Below are 23,810 nucleotides of genomic sequence, written 5' to 3'. Positions count from 1 at the left end.
ATAAGTTTTAATTTCCAGGGGAAGACGTAGGTTAGCAAAAACAGGGCTTCATCTATGTCTTATCACCTTTAACCAATGAGGCATTTATTCAAAATAGAGCCCATCTTATTTTTACATGAACATTCTCAATGTGGAAATAACAAAAGTTCTATGTTTAAACAAAAACTGTTGGTGGTCTTATCACCATGTGAATGTTTAGTTTTATATTTCCAAAGCAAATGACTTTTGTGCCTTCAAAGTAAAAGTAAACAAACAAGAGCAACTTTCAGGATAGCTTTCAAAATACAATGGCTTTATACATTTGTAGATTCCCAAACTAAGCAACAATTAATTATTCATTTCTTTCCTCAGTAAGAAACATCTGGAGATGCAGTTCTATCTCATGTCCACAACACAAGATCAACTATCTCTTAAAAAATGTATAGTTTCTTATACAACAGCAAACTCCCCTTAATTGAATATTTTTATTGTGCCAGGCATTTTCTAAGTGTTGCTAATGTATTTACTCGTGGAATATTCATAATAACCCTATGAAGTAGACAGAATATTTAAGCCCAGTTAACACATTAAGAAACAGAGCACAGAGAGCTTTCATATAGATGTTTTCTTTACAAGATACTGAGCTTGTAATTCCAGCCAGAAAAAAGCACAGGGTAGGGTAAGAAAGTTTATTTTACTTTCCAGTGAACCTATTTTCCTCCTTTATGTAATAAACATGTGAGGAAGATTTACTTTCTGTTGGAGACAGACAGAGGGTCTATTTGGGTATGAATGGCTTAAAATTCATCAGATAGAAGCCAGACAAAATTGGATGTCTAGCTGCCAATGGAGAAAGATCACAGGGAATTTAATTAATATTCTTTTTAAAGGAAGTACTGACTTCCTTTCTTTCAGCCACTATATTATTTCCTAATTCCCATTCTACTCCATCTGAGTTATAACAAAAATGTATAATTTTTCACTTGTATTATGATGCTATATGAGTTAAATTTATATGTTTTTCTGGTCTTCCAAATGAGGCATACTGGAATGAGTTGATTTACTATACAATTCTGAAAATCCAAACAAGTGATTAACAGAATTCTTGAAAAGTTTTCAGGATGGCTTTCAAAAGGTTATTGCCTTGTAAATGTGCAGATCCAAATTAAACAACAAATACTTTTTCATTGTGTTATTTTCTCAGTATAAAACACCTGGAAAACTCAGTTTCATCTGATATCAAGAACATGAGACAAACCTTTTTGAACACAATAGGTTCTTCTTCCCAGACAGGATTCACAGCATTTCCTTGGGATGTTTTGGTCTTAAATGCCTTCCTCCTCGTGTCCACAGGCAAACCAAACATATCCACCTCTACGTAGGTCCCGACTTTTTTATCGGAAAGAAACTGACCAGAAATAATCTAGAAAATGATGAATACATAAAATGATAAAAATTAAAAAGGGAGTCTTGATGAATGAGTAACAAAGACATAAGAGAATACTTGGGAGGTACAAATGCTGCTGGTAAATGTTGAATTATAAGCCAAAGGAAATAAAAACAGAAGGAGAAATATGATTTCTTTTTCACTTAAAGAGCTGGTAGAGGATATTGAAAATGGTGAGGTTAGAAGTCAATTAATGAGACACTGGAGTATAGGAGGAATAAATGAACAAGTGTCCACTTTAAACCATCAAGCCCAATTTATCATTATCCCTGATCTCACCTGGTTAGCCATCTATACAATCATGAGTATCCTTTGTCTGGCCACATAACTAATGGATATTATGAAGTTAAAAGAAAATTTAAAAATTGTATATTTATAAAATGTCTTCTATAACTGTTTCTTTTTTAATTTTCAAAACTTGAGGGCTCCATCAGCAATCATAAAGGCTAATGGAGGCACAGAAGATGTCCCCTTATGCCAGAGAGGGGAACAGCAGAAAGCTAGCTGCTGGAGGAAACCTGGTGAATGTGGTTTGAGTGGTCAGTACAAAGTTATCTGCTGGTCAAGAGCTTTCTGAGCTCAAGTCTGTGAAAGGGATAGAATTTCCAAGATTATGGCTGAAATCAGACATAATGGTGGTATGAGAAAATCCATCAGAGATTGAGTGAAGTCAAAGTCAATGTGATCAGAAATTCTGAACAATGTGATCAGAAATTATGCCAATGTGATCAGAAATTCTGAACAAGTCAGAGGGAAGGATATTAAGAAGGTTCTTTGAATTTGTCCTGGAAGAACTCATGCCTCCTGCATATTCTATGTGGCATGAGTGCATGGAACCTACTAGCAACAATCTCTTTGTTTAACTTAAGGTTCTACATGAGAAACTCATAGCAGGCGTGTTTGAAACTTCCAACAGGATGTTTAGGAATTCAGATGAACAGAAGGTTTAGTATGCTTAAAATGTTTGATCAAATTAATGACATGAAACCACAAGATTCTCATTAGTAAAACAGGATGGCAGAATGTCATGTGAGCTCACAAATTCATTCTTGCACTATCAAGTCTGTGCCATAAAATCAAAACAAAGGCACAACTGGACAGATATGAGCTGCACCTTGGTTCTAGCTGTTTTGTTAAAGGCAGGACTCTACCGCAGTGTGGCCTGTCTTCACAGGGGAGACTAACAGCTGTAGAATAGAAAACACTAGAATCGTGTCTCCATTGTGGACAGAAGCTACAGGTTACAATTGACTGGGGTTCAACTTTTTCCTCTTTCACAACTCAACTTACTTTCCTGCCTCTATGTCATTGTTTTATAACTTACACTGTCACAGTAAAATTTTCAAGACAAAATAAATAAGCAAGCAACCATGCTCAAAATAAGATGAATCTGCAAACAAGGCAAAAACACTATTAATTTGCATTAGTTATAACAACAATGGACAAGGATTCTAAAAATAGCATTCTATCAGTACATGATGCTTATGAGTTTATCTCAATCACACTTGACAGGGATTAAACATCCTTTTCTGAAAACAATTTCCTAAAATAAATATAATCGTGAAGTTTTAATTCTGCCAACTTCACTCTCTATATATGTGGTTGGAAATAATTTCAAAAGGTATAATTATGAGACACATCATTGAAATTTTATTTTAAATCTTTAAAAACATTTTTTAATTTTAGATATGTGGGGTACAATTCAGGGTTAGGTATACAAATGTTCATTATGCAGGTACCCTTGTTGATGAGGTGTGTCCTCCCTCCTAAAACCTTTATTATAAAATGAATTAAGTTTTAAGGTAAAAATGGATTCAAATGCTTAGAATAGATAGAAGTTAGTGAACTCTCACAGAACATTTTTTACATCATTTTTCAAATGCCCTTGCTTAAGGTAAATATGAAAATTGCATTTATGGTCAGTAAAAAAATTTCTAGTCTATAGTTTTCAATTAAACAGAAATGATACTTTAAAAAAGCTTTAAACACCAAGGGCTTACAAAATCCAGGTAAAAAATTTTTACAGAAATGGACTTCCCTTTTATATTATTAAAAATATTTTCTGAGAGCTAAAAATATTATATCTGCTGCAACATCAATTTCAACAACTGAAGAAAATCATTTGGAATTAAGTTTTAGGGTCATATGTATATTTAATAAAGCAACATTTTTCTTTTCTTTTCTTTTCTTTTAAAGATGTGGAGCACAATTCAGAATTAGGTATATGAGTGGTCATTGTACTAGTAGAGTTTGAGACTCCCTTTGATCCCAACTTTAATAAAGCAATTTTTAAATTTAAGGTCGTATTAATATGTGTTTTAAAATCCCTAAATACCCTGGTAGATTTTCAAAATTCATGCTATGATAACTTAAAAGCTTTTGTTCAATATTTGGTAACTTATTGAGATAACTTTTTTCCAGCTCCTTTTGCTCAGAACTAATGGGGAGAAAGAGATCAGAAGATCTTTCCAACATTAGCCACTAATTTTCAAGTAAATTTCATAGTGGGATAGTTACACACCAAAAGAAAGGATTGGCCATGGCGAATCCCACCAATTCACTTTATTAATTTGGGATCAAATTTTTATCAAATTAACAATGTGGTTCAGCCCTTTGGTGGCTTGTGAAAACTTTTAATGTAGTTTTGATCCTTAAAGGAAAAAAAATATATGAAGGAAGTAGAGTCTTTGCCAGCTAATAAATTTTTAATGACTAAGCTACTTCTTTGTGTGAAGTGGATGATATTCAAGAATTTTGCTAGGAACAGTCTTTTGATAGGGGTGCACATACCTTAACAGATAAAGTGTTGGCCACTATCCCATCTACGATGCCTTCAGTAAATGGATCAAAATGCTTGTCAGGCCTCCTCATGAACTCTGGCTTCAGTCTGTAACCACTCTTCCCATTGTATTCATACATCCCCATATTTATTTGCATAGCCAGGTCTGAATACAAAAAGCATAAACCTTATTATGAACATATTTATGTTTGGAGCAAGAAAGTAAGAATATAAAGTCAGATTGCATTATAATCTACTTTTGTGACTGTTCTCCTTTATAAAAGAAATAATCATTGAAAAAATGTAGGAAACACACATAGGGAAAAAAATTTCACCTGTATTTCTCAAATCCAGAGATAATCACTGCCAATAGGTAGGCAGTGATTCTACTTCAAACATATTTTTGACATATATATGTTCATTTTGTTAAATATTTACCTGCCTTATTTATGACAGCTATATAAAATTCCTTTGAATAGATATATTTGGATAAATGTATCTGACCTATTCCCTCTTTGGCCACATTTATTTTTCTTCTAATTTTTTACCATTGTGTATAACGTTTTGATGAACATCACTGTGGTAAAATCTTTGAAGACATCATCAGTAGTTTTCTTAGGTATGAAATTTCTGGGTCAAAAGATGTGCATATTGGAAAAGCTTTTATTGATGTCTTACTAAAATGCCCTTCCAAAAACTTAAACCAATTTATATTCCCTATGGTGTGTTTTTGAGAGTGAACTTCCCCAGCCCTCACTAACAGAGGATGATATTTTTTTCTCTTTTAAAAAGTGTATACAAAAATTTTCCTTTAAAAAAATTATAGTTCTGGGACTACCTACAACCAATATCCAATTATACGTTGACTCTTTTCCAATGAACAAAAGTTACTGGTAAAAATTTTCCTAAGACTTGGTCAGTGTATCAAATGAATGGTCATACTTTTTGCAATTGTTAGGGTTAAAAAAATATATTTTAAAGTTGTAAAGAATCTGGGGAGTTGTCAGTTGTTCTAGATTATCAGTGTTGTGACTCATCTCCAGAGTAAAGATGATAGAATTATTTCAAGGTTCTATGCAACAAATTTTTAGAGCAGGGTAAATAAGTTAAATTTTCTCTTATTTTATTAAACTATTATAGCTATGATACCAAAATTGGACAAAATATAAAAAAACTCAAAATATAATATTAGACCTATCAAACTTGAAAAAATTTAACTTGAAAAGCCTAAAAATTTCATCATCAAGCCATATGGCCTAAAAGAAACATACACAACAAGCAAACAGAGATTATCTTGGAAGCAAAATAATAATTACATGTTAGATCTGTTAATATAACCCACCACAATTATGCATGGGTGATGAAATTAAAATATATGATAATCCCAAGAGATATTTAATAGCATTCCATATAGATTTCTACAACACTCTTAATCAACTAGGACACAAGTACACCTCTTCAGTATGTTAAAAAATATCGATTTCAAAGTCACAACCAATATCCCACTTGATGGTATCACAACAGTGAAGTTCATATTAGTATCAGGATAAAGGAAAAGATGCCCACTTTTGCTTAGAAGAAATAATATCTGACATTGGATAGATCAGTAGGGCAACTATAATTAACATTAATCAATTGTACTTCTCAAAATAGCTAGAATAATTTAAATATTCCTAAAGAAAAGAAAAAAAATAAATATTTAAGGTGATAATATCCCAATTACCCTGTTTGATTATATGAATGTATCAAATTATCACATGTACTGCAATAATATGAACAGCTATCATGTCAATAAAAATTTAAAAAAGAAAAGCCATAATTGTGACTTAGAGCTCTAAATACTTAATAAATGGCAAATTGTTAAACCTCTTGAATACAAGAAAAAATAAAGATGTCCACTCTTAATACTATTATTTAATATTATTCTAGAACGGTCATTCCAAAGCAACAAAGAAGACCAGAGGAGAAATTAGATGTGACCAAATTACTATCTTTGGGTGTCTGAAAAATCTAACGGAATTTACTGCCAAAAATAGGCTATTATAAGAGCTTAGGAAGATGATATTTATAACACACATTTATTTTTAAAATAAATATACAAATACAAACATCCAGAAGCAATCTGTTATATATATAAGTAAAAAGAATTATTTCATCTAAAAATACTAATCCTCTAATAAAGACAAGTGATTTTGCTGGGGGACTTAATATAAGAATTTTTAAAGCAAAGGAAAAAAAACACCATCTTTTCTGTGAGAAAACTAAAAATTAAAAAGATATCACTTTTCTTTAGATAAATTTATAAACTTCATATGATTTTAATTTAAAAAATGTAATGGTCAGGAGGGAAATATAATACACTTAAACTAAATTCATTGGGAACAGGAATTCCACTGGGAAAGGTTAAAAAAAAAGTAGCAAAAAAGGAGAATTTCCACTTCCAGGTATTAAGCCATATTATAAAACATAATAAAAATAGTGAGTTGTTGCATCCAAGAAGGCAGACAATCTATCAATGGAAAAAAGATATAAAGAGAAAAAAATGGATCCAAATTAACAACAAAAAAGTTGCATCTCTTTAAGCTGTAATTCCAGTTCAGTGAGATGATACTTTAGGTAGAAAAGGGTTTGCTCTCACTGAAGCTATACACCAAAATTAAATTTGGAAGGCTAAAATGAATTACAAATAAAAAAGAAACCATGAGACAAATAGGAGGACAAGGATGGGGAGACTGTTATAAAAATGAAACACACACTATAAAACATTAATCAACCTGACCTCATAAAATAAAGTTTTCTCTGTTTCACAAAAGACAATATGCCTGCCATATAAAAAAGTGTTGCTATAAATAAATAGAAAAATTGACAATAGTCCTGAATATGTAGTTCATAAAAGCAGAAATATAAAGAGCAAGAAAAATATTTTTAAGGGTTCAAACTCAATGATAAAGAAATAAAATTAAAGTAAAAGTGAAACAACATATTCTGTCTGAAATTTTTTTATTATTAATGATAATACTTAACCAAGATCTCAAATGAGAGAGCTCACCTTATATCACCCACTGTTAATGGAGAAATAACCTAGTGCAACATTTTAAATGAACAATTTGGCAATATTCGCAAAGATGCTTACAACTTTCACATCTTTTAACACAGTAATTCTGTTTTTAGAAACTTTTCTAAAGAAATTAGGAGATATATTTGATAATTTATAGTCAAGATTATTCCCAAAACATGAGTTATAGTAGAAAAAAATTATCTGAAGTCTAGGGAAATGAATTTTTAGTGAATCGTAAAATATGTTTAATATGAAGCTATTAAAATTTATGTTTTTGTATAGCATTTAAGTGGGTATGTTTATATATGTACTTATTTATTTTTAATAAGGTGTTATGTGCAAAAGCACATATATATAGACAAAAAAGACTTACAGATTATGAAGCCAAAAGTCAACACTGTCAACTCAGAGGAGCAAGAGCATTCCTCTCACTTTTATTTTTCTTTATACTTTTTTGAAGTAAAAAATAAGTACGTATTACTTTTAAAAGTATTTTAAAATGCTTTAAAATAATGCAAAACCAGTAGAAAGAAAGACCTGCTTATACATTATTTTAGAAAATATCTACATTTTTCACTTTTTTTGCATTGATAATTCCCTTATTGACATTTGTTTTTATTTTTCCATCAAGTCTGGCCATTTTTCTCCCTTATTACATGGGAATGATTTTTGAACACTTGGAAACGTTACTTTCCAACAGAATGGGAATGCACATGAACTGCATTACTTACCCATTGTCTGGAAATTAAGTGCCACCATCTGACAACCTGCATTCCAGAAAAGCTGAGGCATATAGTTGGATGAATCCACACGTGTTCCTTTTGGATATATTCTGCTAAGCTGCATTTTGTTATATCTGGACCATCATGTTAAGTAGTGAATACAATTATAAAAATAATTAGTAGTATTAAGTGAGAAGCTACCTTTCATCTTTCTCCAATGGGGAAATGAAGTTAATATTGATGATCTCATTGGGCCAGTAGGTGAAATATGCAAAAACCTGTCTAAACAAATAGAATAAATGTGTTCTTATCACATAAGCATAACATCACCTTGCAGAGCCTTGTGGGTAAAAACCAGTGAAGTAGCAACAAATGGCTGAGTCAAAGTCAATGTAATTTTGTGAAGAGTGTTAAGGACAGACTTAATGATTTAAGAATACATAAGGAGACTGGACAGTGTTAAGTTATAGGAGAGGATGATATTGTGTTTGGCAGAAGTAGATAATATTAACTATTACATATAGCTATTTTTGAAATGTTCTCTACTCATTTTCATAACCTTCTCTGGGCATGCTATTTGCCAAGACTGTGGTAGTCTTTATGATTGATAATGAGGTCGTTATAGCACAGAAGTATCTTATCTTGTTTCATATTTTGGTCCTTATCATCATCAGTTTTCTATCCTAAGAAACTTGTAGCTATTGGACAATGTTATTTCTTTAAAACATGACTGACTAGTTCTTATTACCACGTCAGGAAGAGTTTAGTTAGGGTTCATAGCTACACAAAATGGAATTAAATCTTTTTTTTTTGAGTTGAACCAGTCTCACTCTGTCACCCTGACTGGAGTGCAATAGCACATTCATGGCTACCCCAGCGTTGACCTGCTGGGCTCTTGTGATCCTTCCGCCTCAGTCTTCCAAATAGCCGGAACTACAGGCATGTGCTACCGCACCTAGCTAATTTTTGATTTATTGTAGAGATGAGGTCTCGCCAAGGTGCCCGGGTTGGACTTGAACCCGTGGGCTCAGGTAATCCACATGGCTCAGCCTCCCAAAGTGCTGGGATTACAGACTGAGACTGAGCTAGCTGGAGTTAACTCTTAACTCTGGAACTTGGTAGCTGTATTATCTTGGGCAAGTTATTTCATCTTTCTCTGTTGTAGTTTCTTCATCTATAAAATAGATGCTATAGCCCTACGTCATAGGACTATTTTGAGGATTAAATGAAATAAGACATATAACAAAAGATCTATCGTAGTTAAATATGAATGCTAATGCTAACGATTTTTTAGTGTGACTTTACTTATGGCATCTACATTTGTTTCCTCTTCTACTGTCGATGAGTTTTAAAGGTGAGTTCTATTCTAAGACTTTTTTCATGAAATTGATCGCTTTTGGATATTTAGTATTAATTTAATGAAAAACTTGTAAAGTTCTTATTTTATTTTGGTTCATGGGTAATAATAAAAAGGTTTTGCTGTCAGTAGCAGCAACAAAGTCATTCTTGTTCGGATAAATTTATATTCTCATTATCATCATTATGATAAGAATTTAAAAAATTGTTGGACATATATTACATATAAGTGAGGTGCCAAGCCAGGTGTATGTGTGTATGTATATATACACATATATACATATATGTATACACTTTACATATAGGTATTAGATATGTATGTTACCTATGTTGTACTTAATCCAAAGAGCTAACCATAAAGCTTGAATCATTACTTCTCTTTTATGAATGAGGAAAGTCAGAAACAAATTGCCAAAGGACACAGCTGGATGGTATAAGGGCAACCTTGAATGCTGGGCTTCCTTTTCTTCAAGGTCAGTTCTCTTTCCCATAGGCCAGGATACCCCAGTCAGTACCATGTATGAGGCCTGAAATAACTTATCATTTCCAAGTTAGAGACTTAAGCCATTTTATGCATCTTTTTCCTTATTAAGAAACCAAACAAACAAATAGGACATGACACTATTTGTGCTCATTCAATAGTCATTCGTCAAATCAAGGATACTCTACAAATTCCACCGGAGACTTCGTAAGTTGTTCAAGTCCTTTGGTTTCCACAAAGGAAGACATTTCAAAACTTCTATTTCTTTCTGAGTTAAACAACAAAAGCAACAAAAAAGGAAGGTGAGAAATAAAATTCAATGTTATACATTATAATATTATAAAACACGTGGGCAACTTTTCAGTAAAGTTGAGGGCAATTAATCATCAGTGTAACTTTCATATCCTATTTTTTTTCCAGTGATCTATTTGTCTGTAACATAAACTGAGTCTCATTCATTCTTTTTTTTTTTTTTTTTTTTTGAGACAGGGTCTCACTGTGTTACCCAGGCTGCCATCACAGCTCACCACAGCCTCAAACTCTTGGGCTTAGGCCATCCTTCTGTCTTTATCTCCCAAATAATTGGGACTGTAGGTGCATGAAACCATTTCTAGCTAGTTTTTCTATTTTTTTGGTAAAGATGGGGTCTTGCTTTGCTGCTTAGGCTGGTCTCAAACTTTTGGCCTCAAGCAATTCTCCCACCTCAGTCTTCCAAGATGCTGACACTGGAGGCACAAGCCACTATACCTGGCTTGTTTGTTGTCTTTTAAAATATCTACTATTTCAGATCTACTTATGGTTGTGCAATTTAGGGACACAAATGAATTTTAGACAAGTAGAATGTGGCAATAAGAATGGTTTTGTCAAAAGAACAGGGAGGGGCCCTGGGGGAATCTTTTGTTCTAAAGCTGTCCAGATTGGTTTCTTGGGGCCATTGTTGGAATTAACAACAGAGACCATGTTTGCGATAGCTGCCAGCTAGCTCCCTCATACCCACATTGTCAGCTTCTCAGTATGTATAAGTGCTCTCAGTTTGAACAACTAATGTGACATTACAAGTATGGTGTTTCAAAATAGAAGGATCCTTGGAAATTTTCCAGTCTGATGCCCTCATTTTCATAGTAGATATGAAATAAAATAGAGGTCAGAGTGGTGAATGTGCAAAAGGTCTCAATGTTTTGGAACACAAGAAAAACATTAAAAGTAAAATCCAAGCCTCCAGTTAGAGTGAGAGAAACAAAACAAAATTAGTTTAGAAAAACTGAGAGTCAAACAATATCTACTCTCTTTCCAACTAAAAATCAAATATTATATACAGTATTCAGACAAGTGTCATTCAGAGAGGTTAGACAGCTCTATGTTTTTAAAACTGAATTATCTTTAAGACTTCTTCTCTCATCAGTCTCCCTTCCAAAATTAAGACCTCATTCTTCTTGCTAATTAATCCCAGACTTCTCTCCTCGCCTTCTCCAATTTACTGTAAACCCTGACCTCTCCTATTTAGGTCCACCATATTTCTCCTCTCTGCCTCCCTCCCCACCCCCCACCTTTCTTCAATTGAGGTCTCACTCTGCACCCAGGCTGGAGTGCAGTGGCATGATCACGGCTCCCCACAGCCTCAAGCTCCAGGGCTCAAGTGATCTTTCCCCTTCAGTCTCCTGAGTGGCTGGGACTACAGTTGGGAGCCATCATGCCTGGCTAAGTTTTTGACTTTTTGTAGAGGTGAGGTCTTGCTATATTGCCCAGGCTGGTCTTGAACTCCTGGGCTCAAACAATCCTCTTGCTCTGGTCTCCCAAAGTGCTGGGATTATAGGCATGAGTCACTCTGCCTGGCTCTTAAATCTACTTTTATACAATTTCTTATTTAAGCTTGACTGCTAGTTAAGGCTAGGTCAATATTAATAGGTATTTTGTAAAATGTGTTCAGCATCCGTTTTTTAAAAAGGTGATAACAGCATCCGTTTTTTAAAAAGGTGATAACACGACATAATAATATCGAAGGAGAAAAGTGCTTGCTTGTGAGTCTGGCTGTTACTGTCCTTTTCAGGTTCTGAAGAATTTATACACGTCAACTCCTTCTCACACTTGGCTTCTTGTCTAAGGAGCTTTATACTAATGAGTTACGGAAACTCATTTTGTGGCCAATGAAAGTTTTACAGTAATATAAAAATAACTATGTAAGGATTTTCAAATGGAACAACTTGTAAGAAGCATCAGAAATTATTACATCTGTATAAACACGGTGTTGACATCTTTACCTAAGAACTGTATTCGAAGTTGAATTCTTTGCTGTATAGATCTAAACCCGATATGCCACTAAATTGAAACTATAGAAAATTATATAAGTATAAATAAAAATGCTATATACAGATGTGGATTTTGATATATCTATAAAGCCATACTTTATAAGAGGTTGCTGCATTTAAACAAAGTTTCAGTTCTTAAGAGCACATCTTTATAAGCAGCCAACAAGCGTCAATGGTTCTTAGTCGAATAGCATCTTACACTGCAAGCAAATATAAAGGCCACTTTCATAAAAGAGCTCTTCTGCTTAAGTAAAGATGATTTCCCCCCCCTGCATCCAGTACAGATATGTAGTTGGATAAAGGGAAAACACCAAGGGAAGTTAATGGTATATTCTCCTAAATATATAAAATGTACTGGACAAATGGAATGTAGGTGAGTTTGTTCTATTTCTAGATATAAGAGTGGGTCTAGTCTCTGCCTACTTCCCTTCTGAGAAATGGGTAGATGGTTAATTTCAACACTTATTATTTATACAGTGAATGAATCCCATTATGTTGTTGCAAATAAACAAACAAGTAACATTCTCAGTTAGTCTGGTCACGTGTCTTTCAGATAGCCATGTATGTCCTGTAGCCCTATTAAATATTTTGGGGGAATATCATAGACCACTTTCTCATACGGTTATTTTAATATATTAAAATTCACATATAATTTAAAGATTTATTAATCAATTATTAATATATTAGTATATATTATTGAAATACATGTAAACATGTGTGTGAATATATCATGACAGGCAACCTGCAGATATAATTAAGTCTTCACCAGAATACCTCTACTAAAGGTAAACATTCTTGGATATGATTATATTGTATTTAACACATACTAATTATAAGAAAGGGATTGGTAGTAGTGGGAAACTGCCAGGGAAGGAGGGGTGGGATTGGCAGTTGAGGGAAACTGCCACGGGAGGGAGGGGCATACCTCACCAACAAGGGTACCTGCAAAATAAACATTTGTATACCTAACCCTGAATTGTACCCCACATCTTCAAAATAAAAAAAATGAGCATAGATTTTAATGTGATTTGAGAATAGTAAAAAGAATTATAAGGATATATACATACATACATATATATATATCATAAGTTACATTACGGGTTTTTTTCCAGGGAAAACTTACTTTTTGAAATTTCAAATGACTCGAACTTGACAGGCTGAATATAGTTCACCAAGTTAGACATCTCTTCTGTGGCCATGGCCTCACTCCCAGCGGTTCCCTGGAAGCAGGAATTTAAAAAAAAAAAAACAATCCAGAGTCAGCATTGTGTTATCAAGTGTTATTTTCCCAGGAAAATAATTACATGACTCAAGTGAGCAGAAAACCATCCATCCTCTTCTGAAAGTGATTATTATAAAAAGAAAACACATTACAGGGGAAAGCAAAGGCAACACTTCACTGTATAAAAGTGAGGGGTGGGGGGTGGAGGAGGGAGGTTAAGTCCTGGGTGTGGTCCCCAGAGCTTCAGCACTCCCAGAGTCTGTTAGAAGTGCAGAATCTCACTCAGTTCCTCTGCAGGCCTCTTGCAGCCAGAATCCGCATTTTAATAAGACAATTGGAATGCACATTAAAGTTGGAGAAGCACTGAGGCCTAGCCCATCTTCCACATGAGAGAGTCCATAGATGATGTCTAAGATTAGTACGTCAAGAATTCACTGGAACATAAGAAAATTATGATGTAGGTGACCACTAGACAAACTGAAAATTGTCAATAATAATGATAATAAGGCTGCCTTGTGGAAGAGGGTGGGCTGGGCAGATGGCTCTTGCTTTTCTCATAAACATTCCTCCCTCTGTCCCTTCTTGGTTTCTTTGTGCCTCTTAGACAAGCAGTATAGCACAGGGGCTAATAGCTCAGATTCTGTTGGGCACTCATGGACATGCAGAGGGAAATAATGGACACTGGGGACTCTGAAGGGTGGGGTGGGATGAGGGTGAGTGTTGAGAAATTACCCACTGGGTACAACATTCACTAGTCAGGTGATGGGTACACTAGAAGCCCAAAGTCCATCACTATGCAATATGTCCATGTAACAAACCTATTCAAGTAGCCCCCATGTCTATAAAAAATAAAAAATGAAGGAATAAAATAACACAGGCTCTAGATCAAGTCTACCCAATATTAAATCCCACACACTAGTTAGAAACAGAGCAACCTTGGGCAAGTTGCTTAACTGTTCTGTGCCTCAGTTTACTCAGCTGTAAAATTAGGACAGAATCAGTCTGTAGTATATAGGGTTTTGTGGTTAGGAAATGAGTTAATTTATGTGAAAAAGCGTAGAACAGTGCCTGGCATGTTGTAAAATCTCATGCTACGTTCACTATTATTAGCTATGATGTATTACTTTGATAAGGATTTTTTTTTTTTTTGAGTTGGAGTCTCTCTGTCACCCAGACTGGAGTGCAGTGGCCGCTCCCAGTCACCGCAGCCTCGACCTGCTGGGCTCCGGAGATCCTTCCGCCTCAGCCTTCCAAGTAGCTGGAACTACAGGCGCACGCTACCATGCCCAGCTAATTTTGTGATTTATTGTAGAGATGAGGTCTCGCCAAGTTGCCCAGGCGGGTCTCGAACCTGCGGGCCCAGGCAATCCACTCACCTCGGCCTCCCAAAGGCACGGGATTACAGGCTGAGCCACCGAGCCCGGATTGATAAGGTTTTTAATAAAGAAAAAATCCAATACTGCAGTATTGGTACAAGACAGGCCTCTGAAGACTGATCTAATATTTTCTCTCATTTTTAAAAGAGTGACTGCATAGAGACAAGGTTTTTTTTGAAAACTCGGGTACCAATGAACCAAATACTACACGTTCTCACTCGTAAGTAGGACTTAAACATGAATCACAATAGCTCAAGGGAGGACTCGGGAGTCACAGGACACTGTCAGGGGAGGGAGGGGTCATATAACTACACAAAGGGTCCCTGGTCCTAACCCAGGGGATGTGAGGACCAGTTAGAGGTCCAGACTTCACCTGCCTGTAGACTACGTGTGTACTTAGTCCTGACTTGTACCCCACATCTTTATAATAAAGTCGAGTTATAAAAAAATTGACACTTGAAGAGCTGAAAAAAATAATAAATCTATTTTTTATTTTCTCACGAAACACATCTAATTTTTGTTGAACTGCTCAGGGTCTCATAGTACTATTCATTGTTACAAGTTATTTTTCTTTCTTTACTTAAATAGCCTCTCACAGACAATTTCTTTCCTCTTTCACCTTCCAACACCTAAAAAATTTTCTCCAGTAACTTTACTTTCTTTACCAAAAGAAAATTCTGGTACCAATATTTTGACTACATGTCATATGGGGAAATATTCATTTGCAAATGGACTATCCAATTAGTTAGATGGTTTAAAAATGATCAAGAATCACTGATCAAAAATTTTATACCATTAAAATCATTCTCAGGCACATATATTTTATCAGCCATCGTAAATAACTTTCCTCCTAGAAAGTAAGTTGAAGTTTAGTGGGAGGACACAATGAGGCAAAGTGTGGACATTAAAAAATATTTGTAAGAGAAAAACTATCAAGGAAGGACAGTTTATTGTTTGTTTTATTTTTGACAAAATTGCAAAACTACAGATACTGAGACAGACTCTCCAACATATTTGAAAGCTGATTCAATGTATACTTTTTCATCAGGACTCCTAAGACAAAATTCTAAAATTTCAATGGACTGATTTGCTTTGGTTCTGTTCAATAAATGTATCTGAGCTGGTCAAGTTACTTGGGCTGCTTGAGGTTATGTTACTAGGTATCTCTTGTGGCTCCCAAATCACAACAGTGTAATGAGTGTCATCGTTCTGAACGTTTCTCCAAAGTCCCTATCTTCTCCAGATTCCGGACCATTCCAAATTCTTAAAATTCTTAAAATTCCTGTCAAAAACTTAAAATTCTTAAAATTCCTGTCAAAAACTAAAGCTGGCAGTGGGATGCCATACATTTGCTCTTTTGGCCATTAGATGGCAGCAGATGACCATGGAATGGATCGGAGAGGCTCCACGGGACCTGGCCAGTTAGCGGAATGTCTCTGTGACCAGAAGACCTAGGTACTCACCTCGTCCATTGAAGATTTTTTACAGTCATCATCATCGTCATCATCGTCACTCTCTGTATCAGCTTCTCCTGTCAAATTTTAATAACAGATCGTGATGTCAACATTTGCAGGTTTAAAGCACTTGTAACCCATTAACAAAAATGGATAAGAGAGTTCCTTGGAAACTGGGCTTTGTTTGCTTTGAATTTTTTTTTTCCAGGCTGGGCACCATGGCTCATACCTGCAGTATCAGCACTTTGGGAGGCCAAGGGGGGAGGATCACTTGAGCCAGGCATTTGAGAGCAGTCTGGGCAACATCGCAAGACCTCGTCTCTATGAAAAAATTAACTGGATGTGGTAGCACGCGCCTGTAGTCTCAGCTACCTGGGAGGAGGCTGAGGAGGAAGGGTCACCTGAACCCAGGAGGTCGAGGCTGCAGTGAGCCATGATCGTGCCACTGCACTCCAGTCTGGGCAACAGAGTGAGGCATAGATTAAAAAAAAAAAATTCTTTTCAGCAATTTAAATTTTATTAGAAAAATTTGTAATAAACTGTTTTCCAAGCCATTGATTCAATTGTGCCTTGGAATAATTTAATCCAATAGATTTTATTTTATTTTATTTTATGTTTTATAATTTTATTTAAGAGTGGTGTCTCGCTGTGTTGCCAAGCTTGGTCTTGGACTCCTAGGCGCAAATGATTCTCCCGTCTCAGTCTCCTGAGTAGTTAGGACTATAGGTAAGAGCTACCACACCAGGATGAGTTACAGAAAATTAGACTGGCATTTTGAATATACATTTCTTTCTTTCTTTTTTTTTTTTTTTTTGAGTCGTAGTCTCACTCTGTCGCCCAGGCTGGAGTGCAGTGGCACGCTCACGGCGTAGCCAGAACTATAGGTGTGTGCTACCACACCTGGCTAATTTTCTTTTTTTTTTGAGTTGGAGTCTCACTCTGTCACCCAGACTGGAGTGCAGTGGCCGCTGCCGGCCACTGCAGCCTCGACCTGCCGGGCTCCGGCGATCCTTCCGCGTCAGCCTTCCAAGGAGCCAGAATTACAGGCATGCGCCACCACGCCCGGCTGATTTTTTGATTTATTGTAGAGATGAGGTCTCGCGGCCCAGGCGGGTCTTGAACCCGCGGGCTCAGGCAATCCACTCACCTCAGCCTCCCAAAGGCGCGGGATTACAGGCTGAGCCACCGAGCCCCTGGCTAATTTTTTAATTTATTGTAGAGACGAGGTCTCGCCAAGTTGCCCAGGCTGGTTTCGAACCTGTGGGCTCAGGCAATCCCCTCACCTCGGCCTCCCAAAGTGCTGGGATTACAGGCTTGAGCCACCACGCCCGGCCCTATAGATTTTTTTCTAAACTGGATTTGTTAATAAATCCATCTAAAATTTCTACATTCTACTATAAATGCATGTCAATATTTTTTCTCTATATCCTTTAAGAAACATGGCATTGCATATAGTTTACTTTCTGCGGTGAATAGATCTACTTTGATATGAGGCTTGACAATTCAGTTTGTGAACTGGCCACCATGCGCTTACATGGATAGCACTGCACAAACAACTCAGTGAAGTTTTATAGCCTTGGTATATCAGTGTCACAGCTGTGTTCGTGTCGATGTGTGTCAGTGTCTTACTGAGTGGCATTCATTACTATTGTTGCATGCTTTTGTGAGACATTGTGAGGACGCTGGACCCTGAATCAAAGTTTGAATTAAAGCAATGAGCAATGAACAAACATTAGCTTGTTAAACTTGACAAGAGTGGAAGGGAAATCAGGGACATAGCAGTTCAAGTTTATAGGAATAATGCCATGAAGAAATGGCAGTCTGCAAATGGATTAGATGTTTTTCTGAGGGAAGAGAAAGCATCACTGATGAAACGCGGTCAGAACAGCCAGTAATGAGCAGAATTGTTGAAAACATTGCAAAAATTCATCAAATTGTGTGTCGAAATTGTCAGTGGACTGTGAGAAGCATAGCAGACCACAGTAACATCGATAGAGAAATATTTAGAGAAATCTTAACTGAAAATCTTGGCATGAGAAAGGAGGTGTGTGCAAAAATGGTCCCAAAGGAGCTCTTGCATCACAATGTTCCAGCTCACACAGCACAGTCTATGAGGAAGTTTTTAGTCAGTAAACAAATAACTGTATTGGAACACCTCCCTACTCACCTCATCTGACCCCCGGTGACTTTTTTCTTTACTCAAAGATAAAGGAAATATTAAAAGGAAGACATTTTGATGAAATTCAGGACAGCAAGGGTAATACGACAGCTCTGTTGGCCATTCCAGAAAAAGAGCTTCAAAACTGCTTTGATGGGTGGACTATGCACTAGCATTGGTGCATAGCTTCCCAAGGGGAGTACTTCGGAGGTGACCATAGTGATATTCAGCAATGAGGTATGAAGCACTTTGTCTAGGATGAGTTTGCAAACTTTACTATCAGACCTCATATTGCACTCTCTCTCTTGGGGTCTCGAAGACCCCCCGAACAAATACACTATTCCTCTTCTATCTTTCCCTCCTTTCCCAAGTCCTGACTCTTCCATGCAATGCCTGGCTGGCACATAGCTCAGCGTCAACCTTTTCCAAGAGAACCTCACAAAAGTCACAGATGTCAGGAGCTGGAGCAGGCACTGTGTGATCTTTGGTAGCACTACTGAGTACACCAAGACGGCAAAGGGGCAACTGTCTCCTCTGATGTGTCTGCATGTTTATTTGATGGAGGCGTTGACATCTCAGCAATGCCTGTATGTTAGAAAATGGTGACAGTCTGTTGAAAAGAGCAGGATAAAATGGGTGAACCTTTAAAAATTATTATGCTTAAAAAGTCTACCTCCACCAGAAATAATTCAGCATCATATTTAGCCAATAGTCAGTGATTTCAATGGATTGTTTTTGGTTTTTTTTCTCCAGAAGACTGAGTGGACATTTCTGTTAGGTTAAATATCCACACTAGTATAAAGCATTACTTCATCCATAGTTCTGGGCTTTAGTCGACCCAGTAATAGTATTAATTATGTCAAAAGATTTTCAAGTAAAAAAGTAAAGAAGGCATAGTTCCCAATTGATACAACTATTGTCTTTCAGGGTTCACACGAGGCAATAGCACAATCTTGCCAGTAGATGGCGTCATTAGCTCAACAATGAGGCAATTGTCCCCCAGTCCTCCGGCCCCACCCTGCCCGCAGCCTTCTGAAAGTGAGCTGCTCTCCTCCATCTATACAAATGACACAGTGTCCACTGTACTGTCCTCCAAGAGGCTTATCATGTTTTGATTTGGCTGATGCATTTTAATCAATTACTCAATGACAGTAGTGAGCAAAGCGGTCGAAATATCTTCAGAGGGCAAAGACTTCTCAGACCAACAAGGGTCATTATTTATGGATTGTTTCTTAAAGGAGGCCACATACGACCACTTTATGATGCTGATATTGTGTTAGTTAATATTGTGTTTGGTGAATCAATTATATTTTAGATAGAGAAGTATCTTACACTTATCCTGGAGACACATTCTTTTAGGATGTTGCCACTTAAATATTTTTATAATCAAATTTTAGCCCCATGTTCTTATTCTTATTTTTTTTTTTGTAATCAGAGAGGCAGTTCTTTTAATCACATAATTTTAAAAAAGTTGTTTGGCAGAGCCTTCTATAAAATGTTTCCTGGGACACAACAATTCACACCAATCATTTCAAACACTCATTCAGGTCATTCTTTGGTATATGTGGCAAAGAAAGGAAGAATTTGTCTTTCTTTACTATAAAAGCAGGGACCTCGTTTGCTCCCATACGTTTTTGGAGGAATGTTGGAGAAATCTTGTTGAACTATTTTAAAAAAAAATTCTTACTCTATCCTAGTTGTTCAGGAGAAGTATACTATGAAAGGGCTGAATTATGAAAGAGGCATCTGGTCGACAGGGGCTATGACAAGTGAATTAACTTCGAAATAAGATTCATTTCATGTTTTTCAAGTTACTTGAGTTCCCAATATTGTGAACATCTATAAACCAAATGGTAAATCAGCAATGCTCTTTATTCAGGGGCCTACCTACCTATTAAAATGTCCAAAACTTTCCACTGAAATAAATAATGATTGCACAACAGACTATTGGGCTAGCTTAGGAAATCTACCGAATAACTAACAGATTGCTGCTCTTTCTCTATGTTAAGCAATAGTGTTCACTGCCTATAAAAATCGTCATTTGTGTTAGGAATCCAGTTAGTAAGAGAGAGAGAATGGGGAGGGAGAAAGGCAGATGGTCAAAAACAACAACAACAAAACAAGCACCCACGTGCAAAGGAAGGCAAGGTTTGCTTGTTAGTATTCACGAGATGATAGGGTATGTAAGGAAGTAGGTGTGAATAATAGACTTGCTCATGATACTCACTTCAAAACTTCAAAAAGAACATCCTTACTAAGAATAAAAGTTACTGTTGAAAAAATGTTGAAAGAATTGCATAATAATGTTGGAAGTACACATTCAAAAGCTACCAAACAAAACTCTTTCAGAGAATTATATAATCTCTGTTGGTAAAAACTGTATTCCAACCAATAAAAGAAATTGGAAATTGAGGCCAAAAAAATAGAAGAAAAGACAAATCAGCATCACAGACAATTTTTTCCCCCACGATTTCCCTAGATTTTATGCTTTAACTTTTAAACTATATTAATATATTTTAATTACGGTATGACCGGTATGCAGAAAAGTATACATCATAAGTCCACAGTCACATGAATGCTCACCAAGAGAACACATCTTAGTAACCAGTATCCAGACCAAGACACAAAATATAACCAGTCTCCAGAAGGCGCCTTGAGATCTCTTCCAGGTACTTTCTCCTCAAGGTAATCATTCTCCTGACATCCATCAGCGTAGATCAGTTTTGCCTACTTTTGTACTTTCTATAGATGAAATCATATAGTATATACTTTTTTTGTACTTGACTTATTTTGTTCGACACTGTTTGTAATGACTCATCTCTATTTTTATGTGTTGTGAGACCATTCTCATTGCTGCATATGTGAGCATATCATGTGTGAATATACCATGATCTATTTAACTGTTTTTATCTGTATTTATCTTGGTGTGAACATACCATGATCTACTTATCTGTTGAGGGGACCCTAGTTGGTTTCCAGTGTTTGACTATTCTGAATAGTGCTGCTGTAAGCAATTCTTGTACATGTCTCTTGGCAAGCCTAAGTACGCCATTTCTGTTGAGTACATATCTAGAAATGAAATTTTTAGGGTAGAGGGAGTTCATACACTCAGATTTTGTAGTTATTGCTAAATAGTTTTCCAAAGAGATTGCACCTACATTAGTCAAACTCTCAGCGAAGAACTTAGAGTCAAGTTTAAAGTTTCCTTTACTAATCATCCGCCAATCAGGAGAGGTTTGTAATGCAGTTTCCAGATGGCCAAGATTCTGACTGAACTTGGAACATCAATTAGGCTAAATGACAAATAATCCAAAGGAAATGAGTGACCACTTTGAACTGCTTTCTCATCAACCACAAAAATCTATTTCAACCTAAATTAAAAAGGAAAAGGAATAATACTAAGCCCCGCCTTGTAGCTTTGATAGATAATTCAAGTCATTTGGCCATGTTACATTTTTGAAATGCTCTGTAAAATATGAGTACACTGAAATGGCCAGAACTCTTCAGCATATTATCAATGAGAATGCATTCAGTGCCCAGTCCCACAGTTAACATTTCCCATTATGAAGTTTAAGAATGTGTTCACTCCAAAGATTATTTGGCTTTTATGGTAGCCAGAATAATGGCCTCCCAAAGATATCCATACCCTCATCTTATGTTATCTTGCATGATAAAAGGATCACTTCATATAAGATTGAGGTAAGGACCTTGAGATGGGGTAGATTATCTTGAATTATTTGCTTGGGTTTCATGTAATGACATGAGTTTCTAATAGCAGAGGACTCTTCCCAGCTGTGGTCAGAGGGAGATGAGACAGAAGCAGGGTTTGTGAAATGCAAATTGTTGGCTTTGAAGCTAGAGGAAGGAGCCCCCAGCCAGTGAGTGTGGGTGGCCTCCGGAAGCTGGGAAAAACAAGGAGACAGCCTTTCCCTCAGAGCCTCCAGAAAGGAACGCAGCCCTGCTGATGCCTGGAGTGTAGCCCAGGGAGACCCTGTGGACCTTGACCTGCAGAACTGGACGGTTGATCCATTTGTGTCATTTGAAGCCATCAAGTTTGTAGCAGCAATGGAAGAGTCAAGCTGAAAGTTTAATATTGTCTAAATATTAAATATTGTTTAAATACAGCTTAAAACAGTGCAGAAATAGGAGCGCTAAACGTCCTTCTGAGCTAATTTCAGAGCAGCAGTTCTTAAACCCACACGAAACACGAGGGGGAGAGCCCAGCCCCTCACCAGCTCCTGGGGACGAGGGCTCGAACACACTGGAAGAGTCGCTGTAGGTGTTGGAGGCTTGTTCCGAGAGCTTCTTTTTGCCGCTTCCTTCGGATGACTTGTGTGATTTCTTCTTATTTTTCACCAAAATTTTGTACATTAAATCCATAGGGCTTGGAAGAGGAACTCCAGATTCCAGCTAACAGAAAAGAAAAGTATGTTCTTTAAAAATACTGCCCCTTTTTCCAGATTCCCTTCCCAGAGCCCTAACACAGCTTAAGGATACCAAGAGTGTCTAGATTATTATTATTTTTTAAATTTTTATTATTTTGAGGCGGGATCTCACTCTGTCTGGAGTGCAGTGGCATGATCACAGGTTACCACATTTGGCTAAATTTTTTCGATTTTTTTTTTTAAATGGAGATAAGATCTTGCTATGTTGCCAAAGGTGGTTTCGAACTCCTGGACTCAAGCAATCTTCCCACTTCAGCCTCCCAAAGTGCCACGATTAAAGGCATGATTCACTGAGCCCAGCCTAGATTATTCTTTACGATCTTCAGTACCATTCACTGAACTGTACTTTGTGCATCCTGTGTGACAGCTGGCTCATAATGCTTCCCCTTTTTTTTACGTCAGAGATAAGTTTTAGTTACCATACTCTTATTTTCCCTCAACAAAATCTGCATGAATAAGACCATAGAAATGGACTGGTAAATCAATGTACTAAACCTGAGCTTTCTGGAATTTTCCAGTGGACCATGTTAACCCAACCATCTTGATATAGGACAGATAAGAAGGCCCTGGCCTGAATTTTCAAAGGAGAGAAGCCAGGCATCTGCTAGGAGGAGTTGGTAAGGATGGGCAGAAACTTCCAGGCAAGTCCATGGAGTCAACTTTCTAGATACAGTTTAAAAAACAGGAAAGTCTCCATCCTGGTAGGAGGTGGTTTAGCTGTGCATGTCCTTGACCTCAGCAGAAGTGGTGACTCCAGATTCCCCTCGGACTAGGTGACTCCAGATTCCCCTCCAGCCTTGAGATTCAAGCTGCCATATTTGTAAGCCCTATTTCTAGTGTTTCAAGCTTGCACATTTAATGGAAAAATCAATTTCCCATGAGAGGGTTATTAGATATTGTATCAGAGAGCATGTGTGCGAGCCACGAGATGGGTTATTTTTAGAGTCTATCGAGTTCCTAAGTTAGTCCTAGAGGAATCTTTGCTTGCAACGCGTCTGGAGGCTGGGATGAACTCACTTAAGGATGA

The 23,810-nt window shown here is 36.6% G+C and overlaps 1 protein-coding gene across 3 annotated transcripts in view; it reads right to left on the bottom strand.

Annotated features, from left to right (window-relative positions):
- PLCB1 (phospholipase C beta 1) overlaps nt 1-23,810 on the bottom strand; it is a 283,302-nt gene that overhangs the window by 155,570 nt on the left and 103,922 nt on the right. For all 3 annotated transcript variants that reach the window (XM_008055186.1, XM_008055185.1, XM_008055187.1), the window contains exons 11-17: nt 22,571-22,748; nt 16,190-16,257; nt 13,252-13,348; nt 10,006-10,090; nt 7,995-8,119; nt 4,217-4,371; nt 1,238-1,402 (exon numbers count right to left, since the gene is read on the bottom strand). In XM_008055186.1, coding sequence (XP_008053377.1) covers nt 1,238-1,402; nt 4,217-4,371; nt 7,995-8,119; nt 10,006-10,090; nt 13,252-13,348; nt 16,190-16,257; nt 22,571-22,748 — 873 coding nt within the window. The remainder of the gene's footprint in view (nt 1-1,237; nt 1,403-4,216; nt 4,372-7,994; nt 8,120-10,005; nt 10,091-13,251; nt 13,349-16,189; nt 16,258-22,570; nt 22,749-23,810) is intronic.

Source organism: Carlito syrichta, unplaced genomic scaffold, assembly GCF_000164805.1.
Source record: "Carlito syrichta isolate Samal-C Ts95f unplaced genomic scaffold, Tarsius_syrichta-2.0.1 Scaffold301764, whole genome shotgun sequence".
Classification (NCBI taxonomy): domain Eukaryota; kingdom Metazoa; phylum Chordata; class Mammalia; order Primates; family Tarsiidae; genus Carlito; species Carlito syrichta.
The sequence above is the reverse complement of the archived record's forward strand: the minus strand, read 5'-3'. Positions and strand labels throughout refer to the sequence as shown.